This window comes from Eschrichtius robustus, chromosome 16 (genome assembly GCF_028021215.1).
Source record: "Eschrichtius robustus isolate mEscRob2 chromosome 16, mEscRob2.pri, whole genome shotgun sequence".
Lineage (NCBI taxonomy): Eukaryota > Metazoa > Chordata > Mammalia > Artiodactyla > Eschrichtiidae > Eschrichtius > Eschrichtius robustus.
The window spans coordinates 63,057,741-63,082,353 of record NC_090839.1 but is presented as its reverse complement, the minus strand read 5'-3'; the positions used below and the strand labels follow the sequence as shown (position 1 = coordinate 63,082,353).

General features: G+C 45.4%; 1 protein-coding gene across 1 annotated transcript in view; it reads left to right on the top strand.

Annotated features, from left to right (window-relative positions):
• The window catches only part of EMP2 (epithelial membrane protein 2), a 38,688-nt gene extending 20,827 nt beyond the window's left edge, over positions 1-17,861 (top strand). The window contains exons 2-5 of the mRNA XM_068523919.1: positions 6,640-6,771; positions 8,940-9,030; positions 13,198-13,344; positions 14,832-17,861. Of these exons, the coding sequence (XP_068380020.1) occupies positions 6,694-6,771; positions 8,940-9,030; positions 13,198-13,344; positions 14,832-15,019 (504 nt within the window). The 5' untranslated portion in view covers positions 6,640-6,693 and the 3' untranslated portion in view covers positions 15,020-17,861. The remainder of the gene's footprint in view (positions 1-6,639; positions 6,772-8,939; positions 9,031-13,197; positions 13,345-14,831) is intronic.
• The last annotated feature ends 6,752 nt before the right edge of the window (positions 17,862-24,613 follow it).

The window sequence follows — 24,613 nt, the reverse complement described above, 5'->3', positions numbered from 1 at the left end:
GAGGCCAGAGGGATCAGCGTCCAGTATGACATTTTTGGAAGGGAAAATAAATTTCTGTGAATGGCAAAGACGAATGTGATGCCACCCTGGGTTTGTTGGGCTGGCCTTCATGCAACATCTATAGCCCAGGGAACTGTCTGTTCTTCAGTGTCTCCAGAGAGGGAGAGTCCCAGAGTCCCAGTGCAGGAGAAAACATGGGAAGGAGAGAGCACCGCTGGGAAGAGCCTCGGGGACGGCAGAGGCTAGTCTGTATAGGCCAGGATTATACTTCTGGGGGAACTAAGGGATGTTATTAACTCAAAAAACATGACATCAAGGCTTGTCTACCTACCCAGTCCGTACATAACAGTTGGTCCAGTACTTTATACCCTTTGAAAACCCTCTGCAGATCAAGGCTGGCACAGCACTAACGGTGTCCAGTATGCTTTGCAGTAAATTAAGTTTGAATTGAAGTGAAAAATTAAAAGTAAAGTAAATTAAATGTACTTATCCTTTGACCCAGCACCTCTACTTCTTGGAATCTGCCCCTCAGAAATACTAACACAGGGCTTCTTCCCTGGTGGCGCAGTGGTTGAGAGTTTGCCTGCCAATGCAGGGGACATGGGTTCGAGCCCTGGTCTGGGAAGATCCCACATGCCGCGGAGCAACTGGGCCCGTGAGCCACAATTACTGAGCCCGCGCGTCTGGAGCCTGTGCTCCGCAACAAGAGAGGCCGCGATGGTGAGAGGCCCGCGCACCGCGACGAAGAGTGGCCCCAGCTTGCCGCAACTAGAGAAAGCCCTCGCGCAGAAACGAAGACGCAACACACCCATAAATTTAAAAAAAAAAGAAAAAGAAATACTAGCACAAGCGTGCAAAGAAATAAGTGCAAGGATGCTCACTGCAGTGCAGTTTGGAGTAGCAAAAAGTCTGGAAACGCCCTAAATGGCCATCAGTGGGGACCTAGTGGAGTAGATGGTGGCATAGCCACCCAACCGAACACCAGGCGACCATTGCGAGAATGAGGTGGATCCATATGCTGGAAAAGAATGATCTCTAGGGATATTATCAAGTGAGAAAAGCTGGGTTGGAGGATGGGCTCTTAGCTCCACACCCCTGCCCCCCATGAGCCCCTGGACCCCTAAGCCAAGGGAAATTGGGGCTCTGGGGGACAGACACACCCACTCACTGTCTAGGGAGGAGGTGTGGGGAAGGACAAAGAAAAAGCGCTGCAAGGTGGCCTCTCAGTGATTGAGCTCCACCAATCCAGAAAGTGGACACTGATGCACCCTCCAATCAGGATCAAAGGAGTGAGTGAGGGGCGGGACCTGAGGCCAGGAGTGTTCCCCTGGGGCAGCTCCCTCCACATGGAAACCTGAAGAGTGTGGAGTAAGTGTTCCCACCTAACAAATATTTCTGGAAAAACGCACAGGAAGCTGGGAAGAGTGGGTCACTAAGGGAAAGGAACTTGAAGAGTGAGTCAGGGATAGTGATGAAAGGGAACTTCTTTCGGTATAGAGATGCAAGGGTAGAGGATCATTTTTAGTCTCTTAAAAGTTCATGGGGTCTTCTCTATTTGTGAATAATTGACTCCAAAGCCTCTGGTGAGGTTACCAAGCAATGCCTTAGGTCTGAAAGTTCTGTCACTGATTTACCTCATTTTGTTTTTCACTGGGGATCTGAATTCCAGACACCAACATGGGAGAGTACTAAGTAGGTGACATGTCTGTTTTCCCTAATTTTCCTGGACTCCTAATGGTTCAAACCAAGCCATAGCCACCCTTGTATGCCTCCAGACTTTTCTCTTACACTGGGCTCAAGACCTTACTTGACCTCTTGTAAAAACTTACTCTTTTCTCTGCAGGAGTTTATTTCTAATGCCTGGAATTCCAACTGAAATCACTCCCAGGTGTGAAAGCAGTGTTGCCCAGACACTAGGCACTTGAGAACCACCTTCAGGATTTTTGCTGACCTTGAAGACCACCTGCCCTTTTATTTACATAATATTTTCCTTAAATGACTTTTAAAACCTCAATAAAGTTGTTTTAAAAGGCGACTTTCTATCACTACTATAAATGGTATTACTTCTTATAAAAAGAAAGAACCTCAAAAAGAAATATAATAAAATCTAAACAACGTTGTTAAATTCTGGCTATGCACTGTGGCCCATCCAGAGTTCTGCTTTTTCTTTTTGTTTGAAAGAAAATTGCTAAGTGTTAGAGACAGTCGAGCACCCCAGGGTCTTTTTCCTTGATGGACTTGGAAGGATTAGGATGGGGACTTTCTTACTACATGGTTCACTGTTCAGTGGTTCACTTATTTAATGCCATAGCAATGCACCATCCAAAATCATGCCCTATAACATTTGAATTCCACACTTTAGGAAAGAGTTAGTTAAAGCCTTTCTTTCCTTTTCTAGAAAGTTTTAGTTATGTGTCCTTACGTATTTGTGTCATCTGAGCTGGACAATATGTAAAGCTATTATCACCCTGTAGTTATTGGCACTGCCTGTGATGCTGGCACTTTGGCATTCCAGCTGATATTAAAGTAACGTGGCATTCAGTGTGGTAATGCACCTTTTTTTGTGAGGGTCAGAAACGCATCGATTTGGAGGCAGCATGGCATGGAAGCTAAGAATGATGCAGGCCTAAACAAAGGGGAATTTGTCCTTTTTAAAAGAATTGGAAGAATCTCTGAGCTGATTCACTGGGTTCTTCCAAATGATGCGCAGAATTGCGGCTGGGACCGCCCAGGCTGAGCTCTGAAGCCACATGGCTCCTGGCTCATTGTTAATGAGTCCCGGGTCTCAAAGAGGGCCCCCTGTGTGAGCTCACGAGCCTTGTTCAGTCTCACGAGGGAATAATGCGTCCCACGAGTGAGACTGAGCCTGGTCAGAGAAAGGGTGGAGGGTTTGGAGGGTTTTGTGCAGTGCAGCTCTCTAAGTGGGAGAGTTGGTATCAGAAAAAGGCTATTTTATTCTTTTTTTAAAAAATGTATTGAAGTATAGTTGATTTACAATGCTGTGTGAATTTCTGCTGTACAGCAAAGTGATTCAGTTATACATACACATATATGTTCTTTTTCATATTCTTTTCCACTATGGTTTATCACAGGATATTGAATATAGTTCCCTGTGCTATACAGCAGGACCTTGTTGTTTATCCATTCTGTACATTATAGTTTGCACCTGCTAATCCCAAACTCCCAATCCGTCCCTCCCCCACCAACCCCCTTGGCAACCACAAGTCTGTTCTCTATGTCTGTGAGTCTGTTTCTGTTTCATAGATATGTTCATTTGTGTCATATTTTGGATTCCACATATAAGTGGTATCATATGGTATTTGTCCAAAAAGTCTATTTTTAAATGATTCTATTTCAGAAATATCAGTGGATGCTCAAACTATTGGGGTGACATTTTGATGAGAGATTAGATCTTTACATCATCTCAAAATATCTCCCTACATGTGCTGAACCTTGAAAACACTGCTAAATAAAAGAAGGCAGACACAGAAGGACAAATCTTGTGTTGTTCCATTTCTATGAAATATCCAGAATACGCAAATCCATAGAAGGAAAGCAGATTAGTGGTTGCCAGGGGCCGAGTGGAGGGAGGAATGGGGAGCTTAATGAGTACAAGGTTTCCTTTCAAGGTGAGGAAGTGTTCTGGAACTAGATAGTGGTGATGGATGTACAACATTGTGAATGTACTAATTGTCATTAATAGTACATTTTAAAATTATGTGCATTTTATCACACTTTAAAAAATACCTCCCCAGAGATTACTCTTTAATTACAAAGGAAAAATGCACAATGGAGAAATCTGGTGAACCTTAAACCCTTAATCAAAGTTAACATCACCAATAATGGACAACCTGACATCCTATGCCCCCTGGTGGGACACACTAAGGACACATGAGTATTGAGTATTCTTGCCAAGAAAGCATACCCTGAATCTAATCGTTAGGAAGCATTAAACAAATGGAGGGACTTTCTACAAAATAAATGGTCAGTACTCTTACATAATATCAATGCCAGGAAAGGCCAAGAAAGGCTAAGGAACCATTCTAGATTAGATTAGATTAGATTAGAATCTAATATGATGTGATAACAAAATGCAATGCATTATCTTGGATTTTTCCTGGACCAAAAACATAGCTAAGGCCGTTACTGAGATTATTGGAGAAATTTGAATATGGACTGTAGGTGAGATAAAATATTGTAAAATGTGAAATTTTTGTGATTATCATGCTGTGGTTATGTACGGGAATGTCCTTGTTTTTCAGAGATGCATACAGAAATATTTAGACATAAATTATGGCATAGGCAACTTACTCTCAAATGGTTCAGAAAAAATGTGTGTGGGGGAGTGGAGTATTTGGAGGGAGAGAAAGAGACTGTTAACAAATAAAATCAATCCACTTAAAACTGGTGCTATAATGTTATCATAAATAGTGAAAACAAGGTCTGATTTGGTTTTTAAAAGTGAAACTAAAACTTAATTTTATGTTACACAAAATTTTAGTAATAGTAACTGGTCACAAATTATTGGAATGAAAGAAGAATGAATCAAGTGTTGATTTGGGGAGTTAGTAGCATTCACTCGTCCAACAGGATTGGTTGATGTGACATTTTTGCTTGACATTTGCGTGTCGTTTGACCAAGACGATGGTCATTTTTGCAAAAATGTTCAAAGACTTCATCAGTTTTCCCAAGTGTCGCTGTTTATCCTTTGATATTCAAAGCATTCTTTTGAATGCTTTCTTTCTTTGCTTTCTTCCTCTTCTTCTTCTCCTCCTCCTTCTTCTTCACTCCTCCTTCTCCTTTTTCTTCTTCTTCCACATCATTCAAGTTTATCTTTTTCCTCTTTTATTGCTAACTAGTTCAGCTTGGACAGGTCTTCATGTATTAACCCCTTTGGTGCCTTTTGACCAGTTCTTCAGTGTCACTTTCATCAACTTGATACAACCCTAGTTCTTTTGCAAGATTTCCAATGTCACTTTGTCATTGCTTTCTGTTTTCTATGATTAAGACTGTCCAACCATAGTAAAAAAAGTTTACCCTGGAATCTCAGTGGTTTAACTTCCAAAGGCTTATTTCCCAATCACAGTATCTGTCCAAAGTGTGAGGCTTCAACATATCACGGCTCCACCATCCCAGCTACTTTATCAAGGAGATGGAGCATGGAGAACTCACACCTGCTCTTCAGCCCGGAAATGCTTCAGCCTGGATATGACATAAGCCAATGTTGCTTACAGCCCATTGGCCAGAATTAGTCACAAGGCTCCGACCTAACTGCAGGCGAGGCTGGGAAATGCAGTCTTTTCATGTGCAGAGAGAGGAAAATGAAACTGCGGCTGTCGGCCACACATTGTGTTTGCCTTTTGTGGTTGGATGTTATTCAGATGGGGTTAGATATTGAGGGGTGTTTGAGTGGGGATTAATTTTTTAATTTTTTATTGAAGTATAGTTGATTTACAGTGTTGTGCTAGTTTCTGGTGTACAGCAAAGTGATTCAGTTTTTTATATATATATATATATATATATATACACACACATATACATATATTTTCTTTTTCATATTCTTTTCCACTATGGTTTATTACAGGATAATGAATGTAGTTCCCTGTGCTATACCTTGTTGTTTATCTATTTTATATGTAGTAGTTTGTATCTGCTAATCTCAAACTCCTAATTTATCCCTCCCCCACCCTCTTTCCCCTTTGGTAACCATAAGTTTGTTTTCTGTGTCTGTGAGTCTTTCTGTTTTGTAAATAAATTCATTTGTGTCATATTTTAGATTCCACATTGAGTGATAGCATATGATATTTGTCTTTGACTTACTTCACTCAGTATGTTAATCTCTAGGTCCATCCATGTTGCTGCAAATGGCATTATTTCATTCTTTTTTATGGCTGAGTAGTATTCCATTATGTATACATATATACCACAACTTCTTTATCCGTTCATCTGTCAGTGGACATTTAGGTTGATTCTATGTCTTGGCTATTGTGAATAGTGCTGCTATGAACATTGGGGTGCATGTATCTTTTCAAATTAGAATTTTCTGTGGATATATGCCCAGGGCTGGGATTGCTGGATCATATGGCAATTCTATTTTTAGTTTTTTCAGGAACCTCCATACTGTTTTCCATAGTGGCTGCACCAACTTACATTGGGATTAATTTTATAAATGGTCAGATCCTTAGGAAATATTTTCCTGTTTGATCACGTTTGCTTTGTTACGCGGCAGGGCAGCAGGGACTGTGTTAATGACTACTCAGACATTGGGCTTACTCTGGTGCTGTGAAATCCCCAGGGCACTGCCTGGTGGCTGGGGGATCCGGAACAGCATTTTAGCACACACACAGCTACTCTTTCCTGCCCTGGTGCCCGCCGTGTGCTGCTTCGAAGACTTGCCATGCTTTTCTAAATGAGGGATTTTAATTGGTCCTCACCCCTCCTCCTCCACAAAGGATATCTGGCATCTGGATGCAACAGAGAAGAGCTTCTCCTGCCAGACTTTGTCCAGTAAAGTCTCTAGGCAAAGGAAAGATGGGGAGAGCTGTTTAAGATTTTCTAAAACCCCATGAAAAGTTGCTTATTTTTCATTTTCCTCGTGCTTTGTCACTGACAAATTTGAATTTCTTTCACCCTCTTTAGCACATCTCCTCTGGGCTTTAAACGCTACTCCGTGCGCCACCGTGCCCCGTGAAAATGTTGGTGCTTCTGGCTTTCATCATCCTCTTCCACATCACGTCTGCGGCGTTGCTTTTCATTGCCACCATCGACAACGTAAGTTCCCTTTCCTTTTGACCATCCCAGAACCCCTGGATCCTAAGAGTCGGTAGAAGTAGGATTGAGAACTCCCCCAAGGTGATTATAACTTGGGGTTCTCCTCCCTACCAAGAACACCCATCCCCTCAGCCCGGGCCCAAGGACTCTTGGCCTAAGTGTGGCGGTTCGAAGCATCACATGTGTCTGGACGGGCAGGGACCTTGGTCCTCTCATCCCTGAGTGCCCCACAGAGCCTGGCAAGATGCCTTGGCTGTAGGAAGCCCTATGAGGATGTGGCTTAAATTCAGCTCTCTGCAGGTCATTTTCTTAACCATGGCGCGGTTGTCATTTGGGGCTGGATCATTCTTTTTGTAGATGTTTAGCAGCATCCTCGGTCTCTACCCACGTGATGCCAGCAGCACTCTAGCCCCTAGTTGTAATGCCCAAAAATGTCTTCAGATATTGCCAAGTGTCCCATGAGAGGCAAAATCACCCTTGGTTGAGGACCATTGCCCTAGATCTCCCAGATGACCCATCCCAGGTGATCTTTGCCCCCTCCTGTCTCTGACATCTCCTTACTGACAGGATCCCTTGTTGCCAGCCCACCCGGCCATGCCCTTCCCAGCAGAGCTCATGCTTGGAACTTTCCCCATTCTGCCCATGAGCCCATGGAAAATTTAGTTCTTTCCTTGAGTGTCCAGCTCACAGCCGTATAGCATTTGATAAATAACCTATGGGCATAGATTAACATCCCTCCTGGCAGGAAATGAAGCTTTTTACCAGAGATGCCCTATGGCCCACACCCTGATCCAAAGGCCTGGCTTCAATCCTGATGGTTTCAGACTGTGGAGACATTTAGAGTCAGAAAGTCTGCTCAGAAAGCCAAAAAGTGCACCTACAAGCAACCATCCAGTCTGGCTGCATATAGACTCCTGTCAATTAATCATCAAAATAACAACAGCACGGACCAGGACAACACCTGTCACTTAGGGAGTACTTACTCTGGCAGCGCGTATGCGCGGCCCTTTTATGTGCGTCACCTCATCTGATCCCCCCCTCAGGTCTACAAGGTAGGTCCTCTCCTGGCACTATTTTATGATGAGGAAACTGGGCCTCAGGGCGTTTAGGGAGCCTGCTGGAATTGACATGGCAGGAAGTGGCAGAGCTGGGATTTGAAGCGTTCCAGAGGCTCCTGGCTCTACATCCTGTAAGGATCCTGTAAGGAGTGCAGTGATTGGGTTTGGGTTCCTGGAGGTTCTGGAAGAGCTGTCATGAGTGGCCAGGGCAGGGACCACATTGATGCTGTAAGTTAAAGTCCCGGGGACCTACCATTATTAAGTGGTTTTGCATGTGCTTTTAGAATCTTTTTCTATTGCTTTCATCTAGTCCCTCGGGATCCTGAAAAGGTCCCCGACATAGTGAAAGGGATAGATTAACATTAAGGGCAGAAAAGCCATCAGCCACAGCACCAGGTAATCCTGTGGGTGTTTCTGTTACCATGGCCCTTACTGAGAAGACACAGGTGGGCATTCTGGCCAGTCGGTGAGTCATGCGGTTCTTCGTTGTGAGTTAGGAATTGCGCTTGGCACTGTCCTTAGGCACGTAGTGGGAGCTCAGTGACCGACTGTTGCCTGAATGGGCGTGGGGTGGGGGGGAGATTCCAGTCTTCTGGTGGACGGAAAGCAGAAGCAGGCCCATCTGGGGGCAAAAGAGCGGCAGGAACACAGAGAGAAACGGAAGTCTTTGGATGGGAAGCAGGAGGGTCTTTTGTCTGATTATTTCACCCGTAACAGGCTCTCCCCCCTAGATCTCATCCTTTCCCTCCTCCCCTCCGGCATCGCCCCTGCAGTTCTGGTGGAATTCACCACCGGCTGCTCTTATCACCACCAGCTGAGCCTCACCTCCTCGCCCACATCCTGGGAGGGCCTGGACCTTCCCTTTCAGCAGACTAGTGGAGTGGGTGTCACCTGGGAGCCTGTTAGAAATGCAGACTCTCAAGCCCCACCCCAGACCTCTTGAATCAGAATCCGCATTCTAACCAGATCCCCAGGTGACCTGCGTGCACACCGCAGGTTGAGAAGCACCGGTCCCGAATTTTCATTTACTCCTGTGCCTCACCTGATTAGGGGCTCGTGTTTTCATAATGAACGAACAGCCTTTCCCTGTGTTTCCATTTCGTGTTACAGGCCTGGTGGGTAGGAGAGGAGTTTTTTGCAGATATCTGGAGAGTATGCGTCAACAACACGAATTGTACAGAAATCGATGACTCCATTCAAGGTGGGTGTGAAGCTGATGGGAAAGCACTGAGTGACAAAAGATCCCTTGGGAGAAAGGCTTCCCTGTTGTCTGACTCCTCACCCCTCCTTCAACACAGCCTGTGCAGAGAGGGGCCTGGCTGCTGCTCAGGGCATGCTGAGCAGGGGTCAGCATAAGCTGGGGACAGGAGGGGGTGGGGAAGCCAGAGGCCAGAGGGCACCAACTCCAGGAATGCTGGGCCCCACCCTTCTCTTCTCTCTTTCTTGGCCAAGCAGAGCTTCCCTCCCTCACCCCTTCTCAGCTTCTGCCCTCATCTAAAATCTCCCCACACATTTAAATAGGCTCAGAGACATCTGTGTTACTTCTCTGCATCTGAGCAGCCTAATGGGCAGAAACCTGAGAGCTGGCTCCTTTAAGAGCTGTGTGACCTTACCTTGGGCAGGTCACATGAGTGCTCAGACTCTCAATTGCCTCAGCTGTACATGCAGGTGACAGCAATGCACCTGCCATGCCTGCCCCTGTACAGGAGCCACAGTAGACAAAAGGGCTTTGCAAATACAGAAAATCGCACCTAAAAACATGCCAACCCCTCTCCTTCACTGTGGAGTGAATGGGTTGGTTTTCTGTTGTAGAACTGATAGAAGACGCATTTTGGCTCCCAGTGCCTGATAAAATACTGGATGCCCAGTTAAATTTGATATCTCACATAAACAACTAATAATTTAGTATAAGTATGTCCCAAATATTACGTAGGACATACTTACACTAAAAAAAATTGTTTTTGTTTACCTGATAGTCAAATTTAACGAGCATCCTGTTTTTATGGTTTTTTCCTGGAATCCTATTTAGAGAGCAAGGGACCTTGATCACTGGGTCCTAAAGTCTCGCTATTCCATCAATAACAATGTCAACATTCATAATAAAAGCAAAAATACCAATAGAAGGCATCATTTATTGAAGGTTTACTGGGAGGCATTGGGCTAAGTCCTTTACATAAGTGACTGTTGGCCCTGTTTTAAGATGGGGAAACTGAGACACAGAGAAGAAACCCAAGTTCACAGAGTCAGGAGTAAATGATGGAGTTAGGATTCCAGTCTAGACATGACCAACTCTGAAGCCTGCATTCTAAAACACATAATGCAATCCACGCCACCTCCGCTCTGGGTCTGTTTCTCTGCTGTGCTAACCCTTGACCCTGGAAACAGCCATTCTTCCCTGTTGGAGCCCCATCGTTGCCAGGGTGCCTGGTCAGCTGGGGGCACTGGCTGTGCTCTGAGGCCATGTTTCCAAGCTTCTGTCATTTGCATACAACATCCCCTATGTGCATTTCTTACCTCTTATTTTTCTTTATTTTTTTAAATTGAAAAAATTTTTTTTTGGCTGCGCCATGCGGCTTGCAGTTCCCTGACCAGGGGTTGAACCTGGGCCCCCTGCAGTGGAAGCGCGGAGTCCTAACCACTGGACCACCAGGGAATTCCCTTATTTTCCTTTAAAATAACTAGCTGGCAAACTACCAGCCAGATTCAGTCCAATGAGCTAAGAATGGTTTTTATATTTTTAAAGCATTGTAAAAAGAAACAAGCAAAAAACCCCCAAAATAAGACAATGAACAAGGGACTGTATGGCCACAAAGCCTAGAATATTTACTGTCTGGCCTTTACAGAAAAACCATGCCAACACCTGCTTTCAAACAGTTCACTTTTTCCCTACATAAATTTATTTTAAAGGGAACTTTATCTGCCTATTGTAAGTGATACACTGGTATGACTTACCATAAAAGAAAGAAAACATTAAAAAAAAAAAAACACTACATTGAAAACCAAATGATGTTATTAAATTCTGAACAGATGCACTTGCCTTTTGATGCCTTTGAATCTGTTTCTGATTCTTTCCTGGTTAAAAACCAAAACCACCACCAACACCCAGATACTGGCAGGTGTTACAAAAGTGCAAAAGCACCAGGTATAGAGCTCCTCCTCCTCCTTGGGGTCCTTGGACGAATTTAAACACGAGCAAAGGGAACATTCCTCTCTTTAGGTGAGGTTTGGTTGTTCGGTGACCTGGTTAGGTTCCACCTACGTTCATCTCATCAGCCAACAGTGGTACATGCTGCACCCACCCCCCAGCTTTAAGAAACTCTGCTCTAAAAAAAATGAATCCATCTTTTTCTCTAAAGCCTTTGTCTTAGTCCATTCGGGCTGCTAAGACAATACCATAGATGGGGTGGCTTGAACAACAGATACTTATTTCTCACAAGGTGCCAGCAGATCCAGTGTCTTGTGAGGCCTCCCTTCCTGGTTTGCACACAGCCACCTTCTTGTTGTGTCCTCACCATGCAGAGAGCAGAGAGCAAGACAAGCTATTGTGTCTCTTATAAGGGCACTCATCCCATTAATGAGGGCTCCACCCTCATGACCTAATCACCTCCCAAAGGCCCCCACCTCCTAATACCATCCCATTGGGGGTTAGGATTTCAACATATGAATTTGGGGGGGGGATACAAACATTCAGTCTACAGCAGCAGCCATGTTTTCCATATTTGCCCCATCACCTGGGGTACTTGCTAAAAATACAGATTCCTGGTGCCCATCCCAGAATGACTGTATCATAATCTCAGAGGAAGAGGCCCAGGAATCTATTTTAAGAAGCCCCTAGGTGATTCCTGGGATTGGGCAAAGTTGGGAAGCTCTGCTCTAAGCCAGAGGGTCACAACCTTGGCCCCACGTTGGAATTCCCTGGAGGACTTTACATGCCCTGTCCCCCTTCTTGTCTGATCCCAACACCAGAGATTCTGATGTATTTCACCTCAGGGTAGCCTGCAGGACTTTTATTTTTAATGGAGCTATAATTTACAAACAAGGAAATGCACACTTGTTAAGGGCTCAATTCAAAGTTTTGACAATTATATATACACCCATGTAACTATCATCCAAAGCAAGATAGAGAACATTCCCATCACCTCAGAAAGTTTCCTCGAGCCCTTTTCCACTCACTTCCCACCACCCCCTGCCCCAAGGAGCAGGGTTTCTGACTTCTGTCACCATGGTTCTCTCTCTCCTGCTCGTGGGCTTCATATGAAATCATATGGGGTGTGTGTGTGTCGGGGGGGTGGGTCTGGCTTCTGTTCTCACCGTAGGGAATGGCGAGGGGGCTAGATGCTCTCTGAGAGATCCAATGGACCAGGATCCATTGCTGTAAATGTTGGATTAAGTACTTACAAATCATGCTTCCCTCCAGTCAGTTTCAGGTAAAATTGAAAAAAGAAAAAAAAGGATTTGTCCTTAGGTTTTCCTCTGCAGCTTTGGGCGCTGTTCCCTCACCTGTCTTAGCTGCATCCTGGCGATAACATCCAGCCCTTACACAGGACTCCCTTTTTGCTAGCACTGCCTGAAATCCTTACATAGTTGAGTTCATTCCATGTTCCCCCACCGATGAGGTGGGAGCTATTACTATCCCCATTTTACAGGTGAGGAAACTGAGACCCACACAAGGTGGCTCCAGTCCCTGCACTTGACCCCTTCATAGCCTCACCTGTGTCCTTCCCACATGCAGTGCCCTCCACCCAAGACCAGCTCCTTTCTTCCCTGAAAATTCCCGGTGCTGAGCCCCAAGCTCTCATGCCCCACTCACTAAAGCTAATCTGAAAAAGCCCTCACTTTCCCTTTTCCTAAATAACAATCACAAGGCTCACTCTCTTAGAGGGTATTTTGTGTCCACAGAACACTTCCAGAAGGTCCCTCAGCCCCGTGAGCCCTGTATCTCCAAGAATCCCTTTGGAGGTCTTTATACGGTGCAGACCCCCAATCCTGACGCAACCCATCCCATTCCAGCCTCTTGATCCAGAATCTGCCAGGTTGGAACCTGAGGATTTGTACTTTAAATAAAAAACCTGACCATGAGCCAGGCACTTGGGGGCAATACCCAAACCAGGAAGACTGCAGAGTGGGTGGTTCTTGCTCCATTTTCTAGATAAGGATGTTGGAGATCATCTGGTCAATTGCACAAGTGGACACTGGAGGGAGGGGGTGTCAGGAAGACTCCTTGGCTGCCCTTGTGCTCATTCTGTGCAGATGAAAGCCTGGTGCCCTTTTGCTTCCCATCATCCCTGCTCTGGAGCTGTCACTGTGCACCCCAGGGGCCCGGGTGGTCTGTGGTCCTCAGTCATGAGCTCTTGCCCTTTCCCCACAGAATTCTCCACGGTGCAGGCGGTCCAGGCCACCATGATCCTGTCCACCATTCTCTGCTGCATTGCCTTTCTGATCTTCGTGCTCCAGCTCTTCCGCCTCAAGCAGGGAGAGAGATTTGTTTTAACCTCCATCATCCAGCTTATGTCATGTAAGTAAAATGATGGACTTCCTGGAGTAAACACTCTCTTCCCAGCCAATCATGAGTAGAAGCCGGGAGGAGTGTGGCAGGTGAGGACTTGGAAAGGAGAGGTTGGCAGCTGTGCCACGGTGGGATGTTTTATACTTCAGACTTCAGATTTAGTTAGGGGGTCAAGAAAGGCGTCCTGAAGACATGACGCCTGAGCTGGGATCTCTAGGGTAAGTAGGAGTTGCTGTCTTGGTACAGAGAAGCATAGGTCCCCCAAGGAAAATCTGGGTACTTAACCTCATCCTACCACTAATATCTGTGAGTGTTGGTGATTCAGTGAGGATGCTTTTGGCTGCAAGTAAGAGAAAAATCCAATAACAATGACTTCTGCCACAAAAACCTTTACTTTTTTTATATAACAAATCGCTTAAAGGTGGAAGGTGTCAGAGTTGGTTTGGCAGCTCAGCATCATCATCAAGAAGCCCCACTCCTTCCATCCTTCCATGCTGTCATCTTCAGAGTGTCAGTGATGACCTCATGGCCCCCAAAAGGCTGCTGCAGCTCCAGACATTCATCCTGGCCTAACAGTTTCTAAAACAGTAAGCAAGGGAAAATACAGCAACAAAAAAAATGCTTTCTCCTCCCACATCTCCCTCTTTTCAGGGTATTATATTTTTCTTTTTTTTTTTTTTAGATTTTTAGAAATTTCACGTAATGTCTGAAACATTTATATTAACATATTTCCATACAAATAACCCAATGAAAGTTTAGTATTAGTTGTTTTGTTTGTTTGTTTTTTTATACTGCAGGTTCTTATTAGGCATCAATTTTATACACATCAGTGTATACATGTCAATCCCAATCGCCCAATTCAGCACACCACCATCCCCACCCCACCGCGGTTTTCCCCCCTTGGTGTCCATGGACATATGGACACCAAGGGTATTATATTTTTCACTGAAGGATTTTCTGTGGCCAGAACTGGGACACATGGAACCATAAACTATAGCAAGTAAACAGGAACAGGATTGCCAAGAGGGGTTGGCAGACTATGGCCCATGGGCCAAATCTGGCCCACTGCCTGTTTTCGCAAATAAAATGTTATTGAAACACAGCCCCGCCCACTCATTTATGTATCACCCATAGCTGCTTTCACGCTGCGACAGCAGAGTTGAGTAGTTGCAACAGAGACCGTACGTGGCCTGCAAAGCAGACTACTTCCTGCCTGGCTGACCGATGGCTTGGACCAATTATGACCCTCTGGGCTGGGTAGCTGGCTGCCCAAACAACATTGAGTTCAGCTAGCAAGAATGGGAAGCAAAATGGCTACAGGGTGGGCAGCAATATTCTGCTACAAAATATTAGTTGTAATCTTTCCAAGAGACTAAAATAAATACCTACTAATAACAAAAACTGAAGTTTGTCTTCAGCTCTGACCATAGTCCCCTCAGGTCCCTGGTGCATGCTGTGGTCTGTGATTTATTTGGACCCTGGCTTTCTTCCGACAGGCCTGTGTGTCATGATTGCAGCTTCCATTTATACAGACCGGCGCGAAGACATTCACAAGAACAACTCAAGACTGTACGCCCTGACCTCGGACGGCAGCTACGGCTACTCCTTCGTCCTGGCCTGGGTGGCATTTGCTTTCACCTTCATCAGCGGCCTCATGTACCTGATACTGAGGAAGCGCAAATAGAGCCCAGGAGCTGGCTTGCTTTCGCTGCAGTACAGAATCCACGTTCAGATAACCGTTTTGTATATAATCAATTTTTTTTGTGGTTTTTCTAGCAAACACATTGTTTCCTTTAAAAGCCAAAAGAAGAGAAGAATTTTTGCATTCTTGAGATCAGAGAATAGACTATGAAGGCTGGAATTCAGAAATCCTGCCCATCCGAAAGACTCAACACAACAAAGCCAAAAATCCAGCAATGCTCAAATCCAAAAGTGTTCAGCAGGATCTTTCTTAACCATGGGGATGTCATGTGATGTGACAAGAGGCCAAGAAAGCCAGGTCTCGGGGGACATCTTCCCCTAGGTTTGGGCTACGCTGAGCCCCCCTCACCTCAGCTTCCCTTCCTGAATCTCTCTGTGTTAGTGGTAGAAGGTGGAGTGAGGGGGGTCAGGTAAGGGAGGAAACCTCCTCAGATGTTTAGCCACGTTCTACATGAGAAACAGGTATAGCCCCTGGTGTTCTGTCTACATCCAGACCAGAGCCCCGACCCTCCTGTAATGGGCTGGGTCCAGAAAGTGCCACCAGATTTGCTGACAAAGTCACCTGCTTGCCTTAGGGAAGGTGAGTTTTAACCTGGGTTTCAGATTTAGGCTCACCCTAATCTCAGCATGTGACCCCTAGGGCACCTTGTAAAATGCAGGCTATCACGGTCCCTCCCTAGACCTACAGAATCAGTCTTCAGGGATGGGGCCGGGGAACCTGCATTTCTAACAAGCTCCTTGGTGATGCTCAGGTGCCTTAAGATTGAAGACCACGGTCCCAGGGCCAGGTGAGCAGAGCTGCCCCACAAATGTTAAAGATCTCATCATGTCGAGATGGGGAGGTGGGTCTAGACGCCACTGGAGGCCCAAACCTTGGCCTCCATCAGCTATTCATTCTTCACTGTCTCTTGCACCGCTGCTCACATCTGGACCACCCAAACTCCAGTCCCAGGCCTTGATCCCGATAGCCAGACACCCTGGGATGGGGGTGCAGCCTCCTCCCTACCCGAATTCAGAAGGCCTTTTCCTTCTCTCCCTGGCCTGCCTTCAAGACTGCCTGGCCTCTACTAACCCCCATTTCTGGAGCCTCAGAGGACCATTCACCATTCCTTCGTTCATCCGTCAACATAAATGATGGGATGCTTGTGCCAGGCACAGGGGAAACCATGTCGAGACAGTCTCTCTCCTCGTGGGGCTCATTGTCTAGCGGAGGAGACAGATTAAAAACCAATTAGGAAAACGAATTACAAAGAGCAGTCAAGGCTGCAGAGGACACAACCAAGGATTCAGAAGAGAGGCCCGTGGGGTGGGCGGGAGGGAACCTGCCCTCTGCCTGCCTGTTAAAAGCATTTAGGATTTAGATCAGCCTAAATATCACTCCACTCAGCCCGAGCAAGGTGGCACTGATGGGGCGGTGCTGTGTGCGTTACACCTGGAGAACACTTCCTTCCCTGGAGGGGCCCAGGGTCCTGACAGCGAACGAAGCCCTGGGAGGGTCCCAGATTGCCGTGGTTCTCAAACTTCAGTGGGTACAAGTGCCTTTCGGGAGATGCTGCCTGCTAGGGTCTGGGTAAGTGCTGCCAGGGATTCAGAGACTGTACTGAGGGGTAGGGCTCTGGGGAGCTGGTCCTCAGTGCTGTGAGGTGTGTGGCCATGCGGGGACCTCGGGAAGTGCCTACGGGAGAAGCTCTTTGCACCTCACTGTCTTTTCCCTTGTGTGTCGTGAGCCTGCTGCGGGGAGGTGCGCCTGGGACCCGTCTGCGCATGTCAGCACTGGCACCATGTAAATGACCTTCTGCTACGTGGGGCAGTGGTTTGCCCTCAGTGCAGTTCCAGTGGAGCTGGGGAAATGCCTGCTTTGAGTCGTTTAGGGCCACCGTGGATACCTCTTTAGTGCAGGATTGGGTTTTCTCTCCATCTACCCATTCACTCATTCATTCATTCGGCTTCAACAGAATATTAAATGCTTACTGTGTTCCAAGCACTGTGCAAGGCTCTGAAAACACAGGGGCAAGCAAATCCAGACATCTTGCCTGAGACAGGGCCCCTCCCACAGGGAGGCCACCAGCACAGTACAGGGGGACATGGGGCCAGAGGCAGGACAAATGGTCACTTCTTGCCTCAATGGAAAACTGTCATTAGTCCTGTTTTGGGTAGGAGTGCGGGTCACACCCCTGGGGTTGGCAGGATGCTTCGTATACCTCGTGGAGGAAGGTGGGTCCAAGTGCCCCAAGCTTTCTGCTCAGGCGGCTTTTCTATAATTCCCTGGTAGTCACAATGGAAACAAACAAAACCCCTTAGAACCAGAAATCTGGAAAGCCTTATCCCCAAGCAATGCATGAATTTCCTTCCCCAAAAAACTTCAGGACTGGGTATCTGAAATGACCCATGGATTTTCCTGGCTGGTCTCCACTACTGTTTAGCATTCAGCGCCCACGTCCATCTGTGATGCCGGGGCTTTTTGCGAAACAGGAGTGCTGCCTTTCCCCCTGTGGTGTGACGTGCCCTGGGGAGGTGGGAAAGAGGGGATGGCATGAGTGAGAAAGTACCCAGCCTTCTTACCCGTCAGTAGGTTCAGCCCTTACTTGGTGCTTATGATCAGTTATTCACAGACAACAACAAAGACAATTAGCTAAGATATCCAAGAAGCGAATATTAGGACCAAATATATTACTGGTAACAACTGCATTTGAGGGAACTATAGTTTGCATATTTTAGGACATTTTTATAAAGTACTGTAATTCGTTCATTGAGGGGCTATGGATGGAGACAGACTAACTCATTTTTGTTACTTGCATTAAAATTACTTCGGGTCTCTGTTCAAATGAGTTTGGAGAATGCTTGATTTGTTGCTCTGCGTGAATGTTGCGCATACCCGAATACAGGGAAATTGGAGACATCCCCCCACCCTGCCACACACTCTGTGCTATGGGTTGTGTGCCTGTGCGCATCCCTAATCAGGCTGAAGTCCTAGGATGCTCTATATTCACTGGTGATGAAGAAACCTAGACCCCCAAACCCATACGTAAGCACACTAAACACGGTAGCTTGAATAGAAGCTGTAGCATCATTTAAAATCTGCCTGGGTGGGAATTACTAAACTTGCTAATAGTTGAAAGGTTACTTGCAATACAGCAAGTTGGATAGTTTTGTATATTGGGGGGCAGTGGTGATGGGGAGATGCTAGGGAAAGGCGTAGAGATTAAGTTTGAATCTTGGTCGGGGGACAAATGTGATTTTAGGGTAGTTAGATATTTTCTACTTAATGTGCCTTTAAAGTAGTCCATTTTCTATGTTTCGTATAATCTGAAACTGTACATTGAAAAATAAAGTTTAAAACCAAATTGCCCGGAGCAACAGACTCTAATGTTCCCAGCGGTGCCAGTATCTAGAGGAATAAGCTGCTGTCTGGAGTGGCAAGGGGTCATTTGATTTCTCCTCAAGATCATAACATGTGGCTTTTACAGTGAGCCAGGGATGTCTGACGATTGGTCATAGGACAATTTCCCACTCCCTCTGCGGTTTTCATGGGCCAGCTTCCTGGACGAATGAGTGGCAGTGGCACAGGAGCCAACACCTTGAAGGGCCCCCATGCTTGGTTAATGATCTGCTAGCCCTGTCTTAAAATTCTTAATGATATTTGGACAAAAACAGCCCCACATTTTCATTTTGTGATGGTCTCCGCACGTTATGTAGCCGGTCCTGTTCTTCAGTTTGTATTTAATAAGACTTTTGCTTTAAAGAGTTTGGTGATGATGAAAATAAGACTATTGTAATAGCGCACTCTCCAGAAAAAAGAAAGAGAGAGAGAGGAAGGAAGGAAGGAAGGAAGGAAGGAAGGAAGGAAGGAAGGAAGGAAGGAAGGAAGGAAGGAAGAAAAATTCAACCAGAGAGAGAGCGCTTTCATTTTAACCTAAGGAATGCCCAAAGTAGTAAAAGCGCTCTATCTCGGGAACCCACATTTCCTTGTCTCCACACAGGGGTTGCTGTCTATATTCTTCGTGTTTCTAGATTTTTTTGTTTTTTTTCCATGTGGCAAGTGGATAGTGTTCACCCCAGAGCACTCAGTTTTATGTTTCTTCCAGTCGGGAAATCAACCTATCATTCATTCACCAAATATTCGTGGCATAACATATGGTTTACCCAGGAGAATGTTCCATGTACACTCGAGAGGAAAGTGTATCCTGCTGCTGTGGGATGGAATGTTCTATCAGGTCCATTTGCTCTCAAGTGTAGCTCAAATCCAATGTTTCCATATTGATTTTCTGTCTAGATGATCTATCCATTGTTGAAAGTGGGGTATGGAAGTCCCCTACTGTTACTGTATTGCTGTCTAATTTCTCCCTTCACATCTATTAATATTGGCTTTGTATAGGTGCTTCGATGTTGGGTACATAAATATTTATAATGATAAAGGGGTCAATTCATCACAAGGATTTTGTAAATATTTATTCACCAAACATTTGTGTACAAATTATGGCATAAGCACTGGGCTAGTTGTCAGGTACATCATGATAAACTTAGTCCCTGCTCTGATCTAGACTATTTTAGTCCCAATTTCCCCCCCAAAAAAGTGACAAGAAAAATAGTAGTTGGTGACACATGAAAATTATATGCAATTGAAATGTCAGTGTCCATAAAGAAGGTTTTGTTGGAACACAGACGCGCCTGTTTAGATACTGGGTATGGATGCCTTCAAGCTATAGTGGCAGAGTTACCACACAATTCACATGGCCTGCAAAGCCTTCAGTACTCTCTGGCTAGTAGAAAATGTTGCCATCCATCCCCTGGTTTAATCAGGTAAGAAGGAACTGTCTTTTTTCTAGGTCTTTTTTTAGGAACAAGAAGAGATTTCCCAGAAGCCCTTTAGCAAACTCTCCCTGGTGTCATTGGCTTGAGGAGTCCGGTTTTCACGCTTAACCCAATCACTGGCAGAGGTAATTAAATTACCACGCTTAGCATTGGCCTCCGAGCTGGGGGTCAGATTCCTTCAGTGAGGGATAGACTTACGAACCACACTATTAGGAAAGAAAAGAGGGGATTGACTGTGAGCTGGGCAACCAAATTATCTGCTCAAGTCCATCCCTTTGCTGTCTAAATCCATGCACAACGTTATAAGAGGTTTAAAAATTCTTATACATTCATGAAATGAACCAACCCCTTCCTGGGAGGTACACACCCTGAAGTCACAAGCACTCCAGGGTCACTTGGTGATGTGCTAATATCCTCTCATCAGGCCCAGTGTGTCTCCTCATGGCCCAGCAACCTCTGAGTAAAAGTTGTCATATACTCCCAAAGGCACCCAATATAGAATGGAGGAAAAGGACCAGGATCCCTACCATAAATGTCCCCCTTTGGAAACCGGATGAGCAGAATGAACATCAATGCCCAGTGGCGCACATTTAGTGCTGGTTACCAACACCAAGAACGCCCTTCCCTGGTGGGGAGTAAGATCCGGGTGTGGTCAATGCAGGGCCCTTGGTTCCGCTCAGAGGGACCATCTCTCTAGTCCGCAGTCCTCCAGGGTTGTATCTAAGACGGGCAGTGGGGAGGACGCCCTTCCCTCCTTCCTGTGGGCATGAAGCCTAGGGTCTCAGAAGCACCTCAGGGTTGGATAGTCACAGGAGGTTCTCGGTTCCTTTGGCCATGGAAGGCCAAGCCAGCCAGAGCTCTTATCTGGACTTTTTTTTTGTTAAAACAACAAACATTTATTTTCACACGAATTTTTTTTTTTTTTAAAGATTGATTGATTGATTGATTGATTGCTATGTTGGGTCTTCATTTCTGTGCGAGGGCTTTCTCTAGTTGCGGCAAGCGGGGGCCACTCTTCATTGCGGTGCGCGGGCCTCTCTCCATCGTGGCCTCTCTTGTTGTGGAGCACAGGTTCCAGACGCGCAGGCTCAGTAATTGTGGCTCACGGGCCTAGTTGCTCCGCGGCACGTGGGATCTTCCCAGACCAGGGCGCGAACCCGTGTCCCCTGCATTGGCAGGCAGATTCTCAACCACTGCGCCACCAGGGAAGCCCCTTCACACGAATTTTGACAGTCAGGAATCCAGTAGCAGTGTATTAGGGTGGTTTTGCTTTACAGTCTTATATGAATGAGGTGGACCTCATCTTTGAGCCTGAGAATTCCTGCCTCCCAGTCTTTTTTTTTTTTTTTTAATTTATTTTATTGAAGTATAGTTGATTTACAATGTTGTGTTAATTCCTGCTGTACAGCAAAGTGATTTAGTTATACATATATATACGTTCCTTTTCATATTCTTTTCCATTATGATTTATCACGGAGTATTGCATATAGTTCCATGTGCTACAGGGTAGGACCTTGTTGTTTATCCGTCCTATATATACTATTTGCATCTGCTAATCCCAAACTCCCACTCCACCCCTCCCCCACCCACCCCTCTCCCTTGGTAACCACAAGTCTGTTCTCTCTGTCTGCCTCCCAGTCTTATGACTCTGTCTCTTCAAGCCCTCGATCCAAGCTATGTCCCCAGGCTTGTCCTTTGTCTGGTGAAGAATGCTTGAGGATCTGGCATATCTTTTCCTGTCATCCCATATGTCTTTGCTAAGCTTTTTGCCTCCACACCATGGACCCTTAGTCTAGAGCAGGGCTTAGCAAACTCCTGGCTTGCTAGCCAAAGCCCTGCCTTTTTTATGGCCCTCAAGCCAAGAATGCTTTTTCATTCTTTAAGAGTTATTTTTAAAAATGCAAAGAAGAATATGCAACAAAAACCTTATGTGGCCTGTAACAGTTAAAATATTTACTGTCTGGCCCTCTACAAATAAAGTTTACCAGCCCCTGCTTCAGAATTTGACTTGCTTACCCCTGCAAATCTCCAAATCATTGGATTCTCCACCAATTTAGATTGCAGGCCTCAGGCAGAAAGAGTTTCAATAAAGCCATATTTTCTTCCATTTTTGTTGTTAAATGGACCATCTTTGACCCAAGATTGACTTTTTCTTGTAGGAACTTACTCAAGGCTCTAAGGAGCTGAACATGGCAACATCCTGATGTGTTTCTACAAGTTTTTCTGATGCTTACAACATCCATGCGTACATGGTTGGTGTAAAACAGGTGACAGTTTAAACCAGGGTTAAACCATGGCCCAAGGGCCAAACCCAGCCCACCACCTGATTTTGTAAACAAAGGTTTATTGGCACACAGCCACAACCACTGATTTATATATTGTTCAAGGCTGCTTTCAAAGGCAGAGCTGAGTAGCGGCAGAAGAGACCATATGACCTAAGCATGAAACATTTACTAGCTGAACCTTTACAGAAAGTTTGCCAAACCTTGGTGTAAATCAAAAGTTTTGCAATAGCAATGTCAGGGCCACTGCTTCCCAGCATGGGAAGCGGGTCACAGCTGCCCTCTGCTCTGCCACCTGTGTCTGTTGCTCGTAGCACCACATTCTGTATAAATCAGGGTTCTTAGTTGCAAGCAATAGCGACTGGTCGATTTAAATAGAAAAGGAATTCATTAAAAGGAAATCAGGTAGCCATCCCCCCGACAGAGCACAGTTTGCTGAGGAAACCACTGCTGTCACCACAACATGACACCAAGTTCTTGCACCAAGAACTTGATCTTATGGAAAGTATCTGTGCTACCCCTACTTCTTTAGATTCGGAGCCGGATATGGTGCATCTGATTGGTGAAGGCTGGGTCACGTGACCATGGCTTTACTGCAAGGGAGGCTGGGAATGATTAGCAAGCATCTTCAGTTTCTACAGTGGGAGGTAAGTTCTGCAGCCCACCGAGACTCAGAAGGAAGGGAATGCCCCAAACGAAGGAAGGAAACTCAGATACTGGGCAAACAGAAAGGCCAATGCTTGCTAAATCCCATCAGAAGCCCAGTTCCCTATTGACCCACAGCCAAGCTAGTGCTTCCCAAACTTTATTGATCCATATCCCATCCACATGCTCTTTGCTCATATGTATGTATGTACATACTACATTATTATTCGCTGAACATTTTTCCTTAAATCAACTCTTTTTATGTAAATACATTTATTCAGAAGAAAAACTAAATTTATGATTTTTTGAAATTTCAGAGTTCTAGAGTAAGTTGGAGATTAGCATCCGTTGTCATTAGTGACCCAGTTTAAAAATGAGATACGATTAAAGACAAGAATGTTATTAAATGCATATTGTAAATGGTTGTTTGCAGGATTTTTTGAGCCTGAGGACTGCTCTTTCTTAATTCAGAAAGGAGGTTAGTAGCAGATGTGTAGGTGTTAAAAATGCTCAGGACCATACGTACTTGACCTAATCAGAAAGCTAGTCAGAGAACGGAGAAGACGATCACTTCCTCATTTTTTTTTTAATTGAAGTATAATTGCTTTACAATGTTGTGTTAGTTTCTGCGGTACAATGAAGTGAATCAGCTATATGTATACCTATATCCCCTCCCTCTTGCACCTCCCTCCCACGCCCCCTGCCATCCCACCCATCTAGGTTGTCACAGAGCACCGAGCTGAGCTTCCTATGCTTTATAGCAGGTTCCCACTAGCTAGCTATTTTACACATGGTAGTGTATAAATGTCAACCCTACTCTCCCAATTCGTCCCACCCTCCCCTTCCCCACCACGTCCACATGTCTGTTCTCTACATCTACGTCTCTATTCCTGTCCTGCAAATAGATTCATCTGTACCATTTTTCTAGATTCCACATATATGCGTTAATACGCAATATTTGTTTTTCTCTTGCTGGCTTACTTCACTCTGTATGACAGACTCTAGGTCCATCCACATCTCTACAAATGACCCAATTTCATTCCTTTTTATGGCTAATATTCCTCTTACGTGATATGACTTCAGGTACCACGTGAATCAGTTGTGTACCACTGGGAGTATTTGCCTTGCAGTTTACTTTTAACCCTGTAGTAGTTTCCTGATGCTGCTTTAAGAGATGACCACAAACTCAGTGGCTTAAAACAACGTGAATTTATTATCTCACATTTCTTCAGGTTGGAAGTCTCAGATTAGTTTCACTGGGCTTTGGCAGGGCTGGTTCCTTCTACAGGCTCCAGGAGAAGAATTCATTTCTTTCCTTTGGGAGTATGTGCCTTTTCCACCTACATTCCTTGGTGTATGGTCCCTCCTTCCATCTTCAAAGCATCTTCTCTCTGACTTCCCGCCTCCCTGTTAGAAGGGCCCTGTGATTACACTGGGCTCACCATGATGATCCAGGATAATCTTCCCATCTCAAGATTCTTAACTTAATCACATCTTCAAAGTCCTTTTGCCATGTAGAGTAACACATCACAGCTTCTGGGGATGAGAATATGGACATCTCGGGGGGCCGTGATTCCACTTACCACAACCCCCGCCAATCTTGTCTTTCTTATATGGGTGCATTGGGGGAGGATATATGTAATACAAGAAAGCGTGAACGCTGATGTCCTCACTGGTGCAAGGGAATTCACATGTGTGCTTCGTTCCTCCCGTGTCAGATTTCCCCTGAGTCTCCTCTCTCTGAACTGGGTTTCCTCTCTCAAGATGACCTTGTAGGACATCCCAATCCAACAGGAGATTAGAAATATATACTTTGGTTTAGCCACACCTGGGTGTAT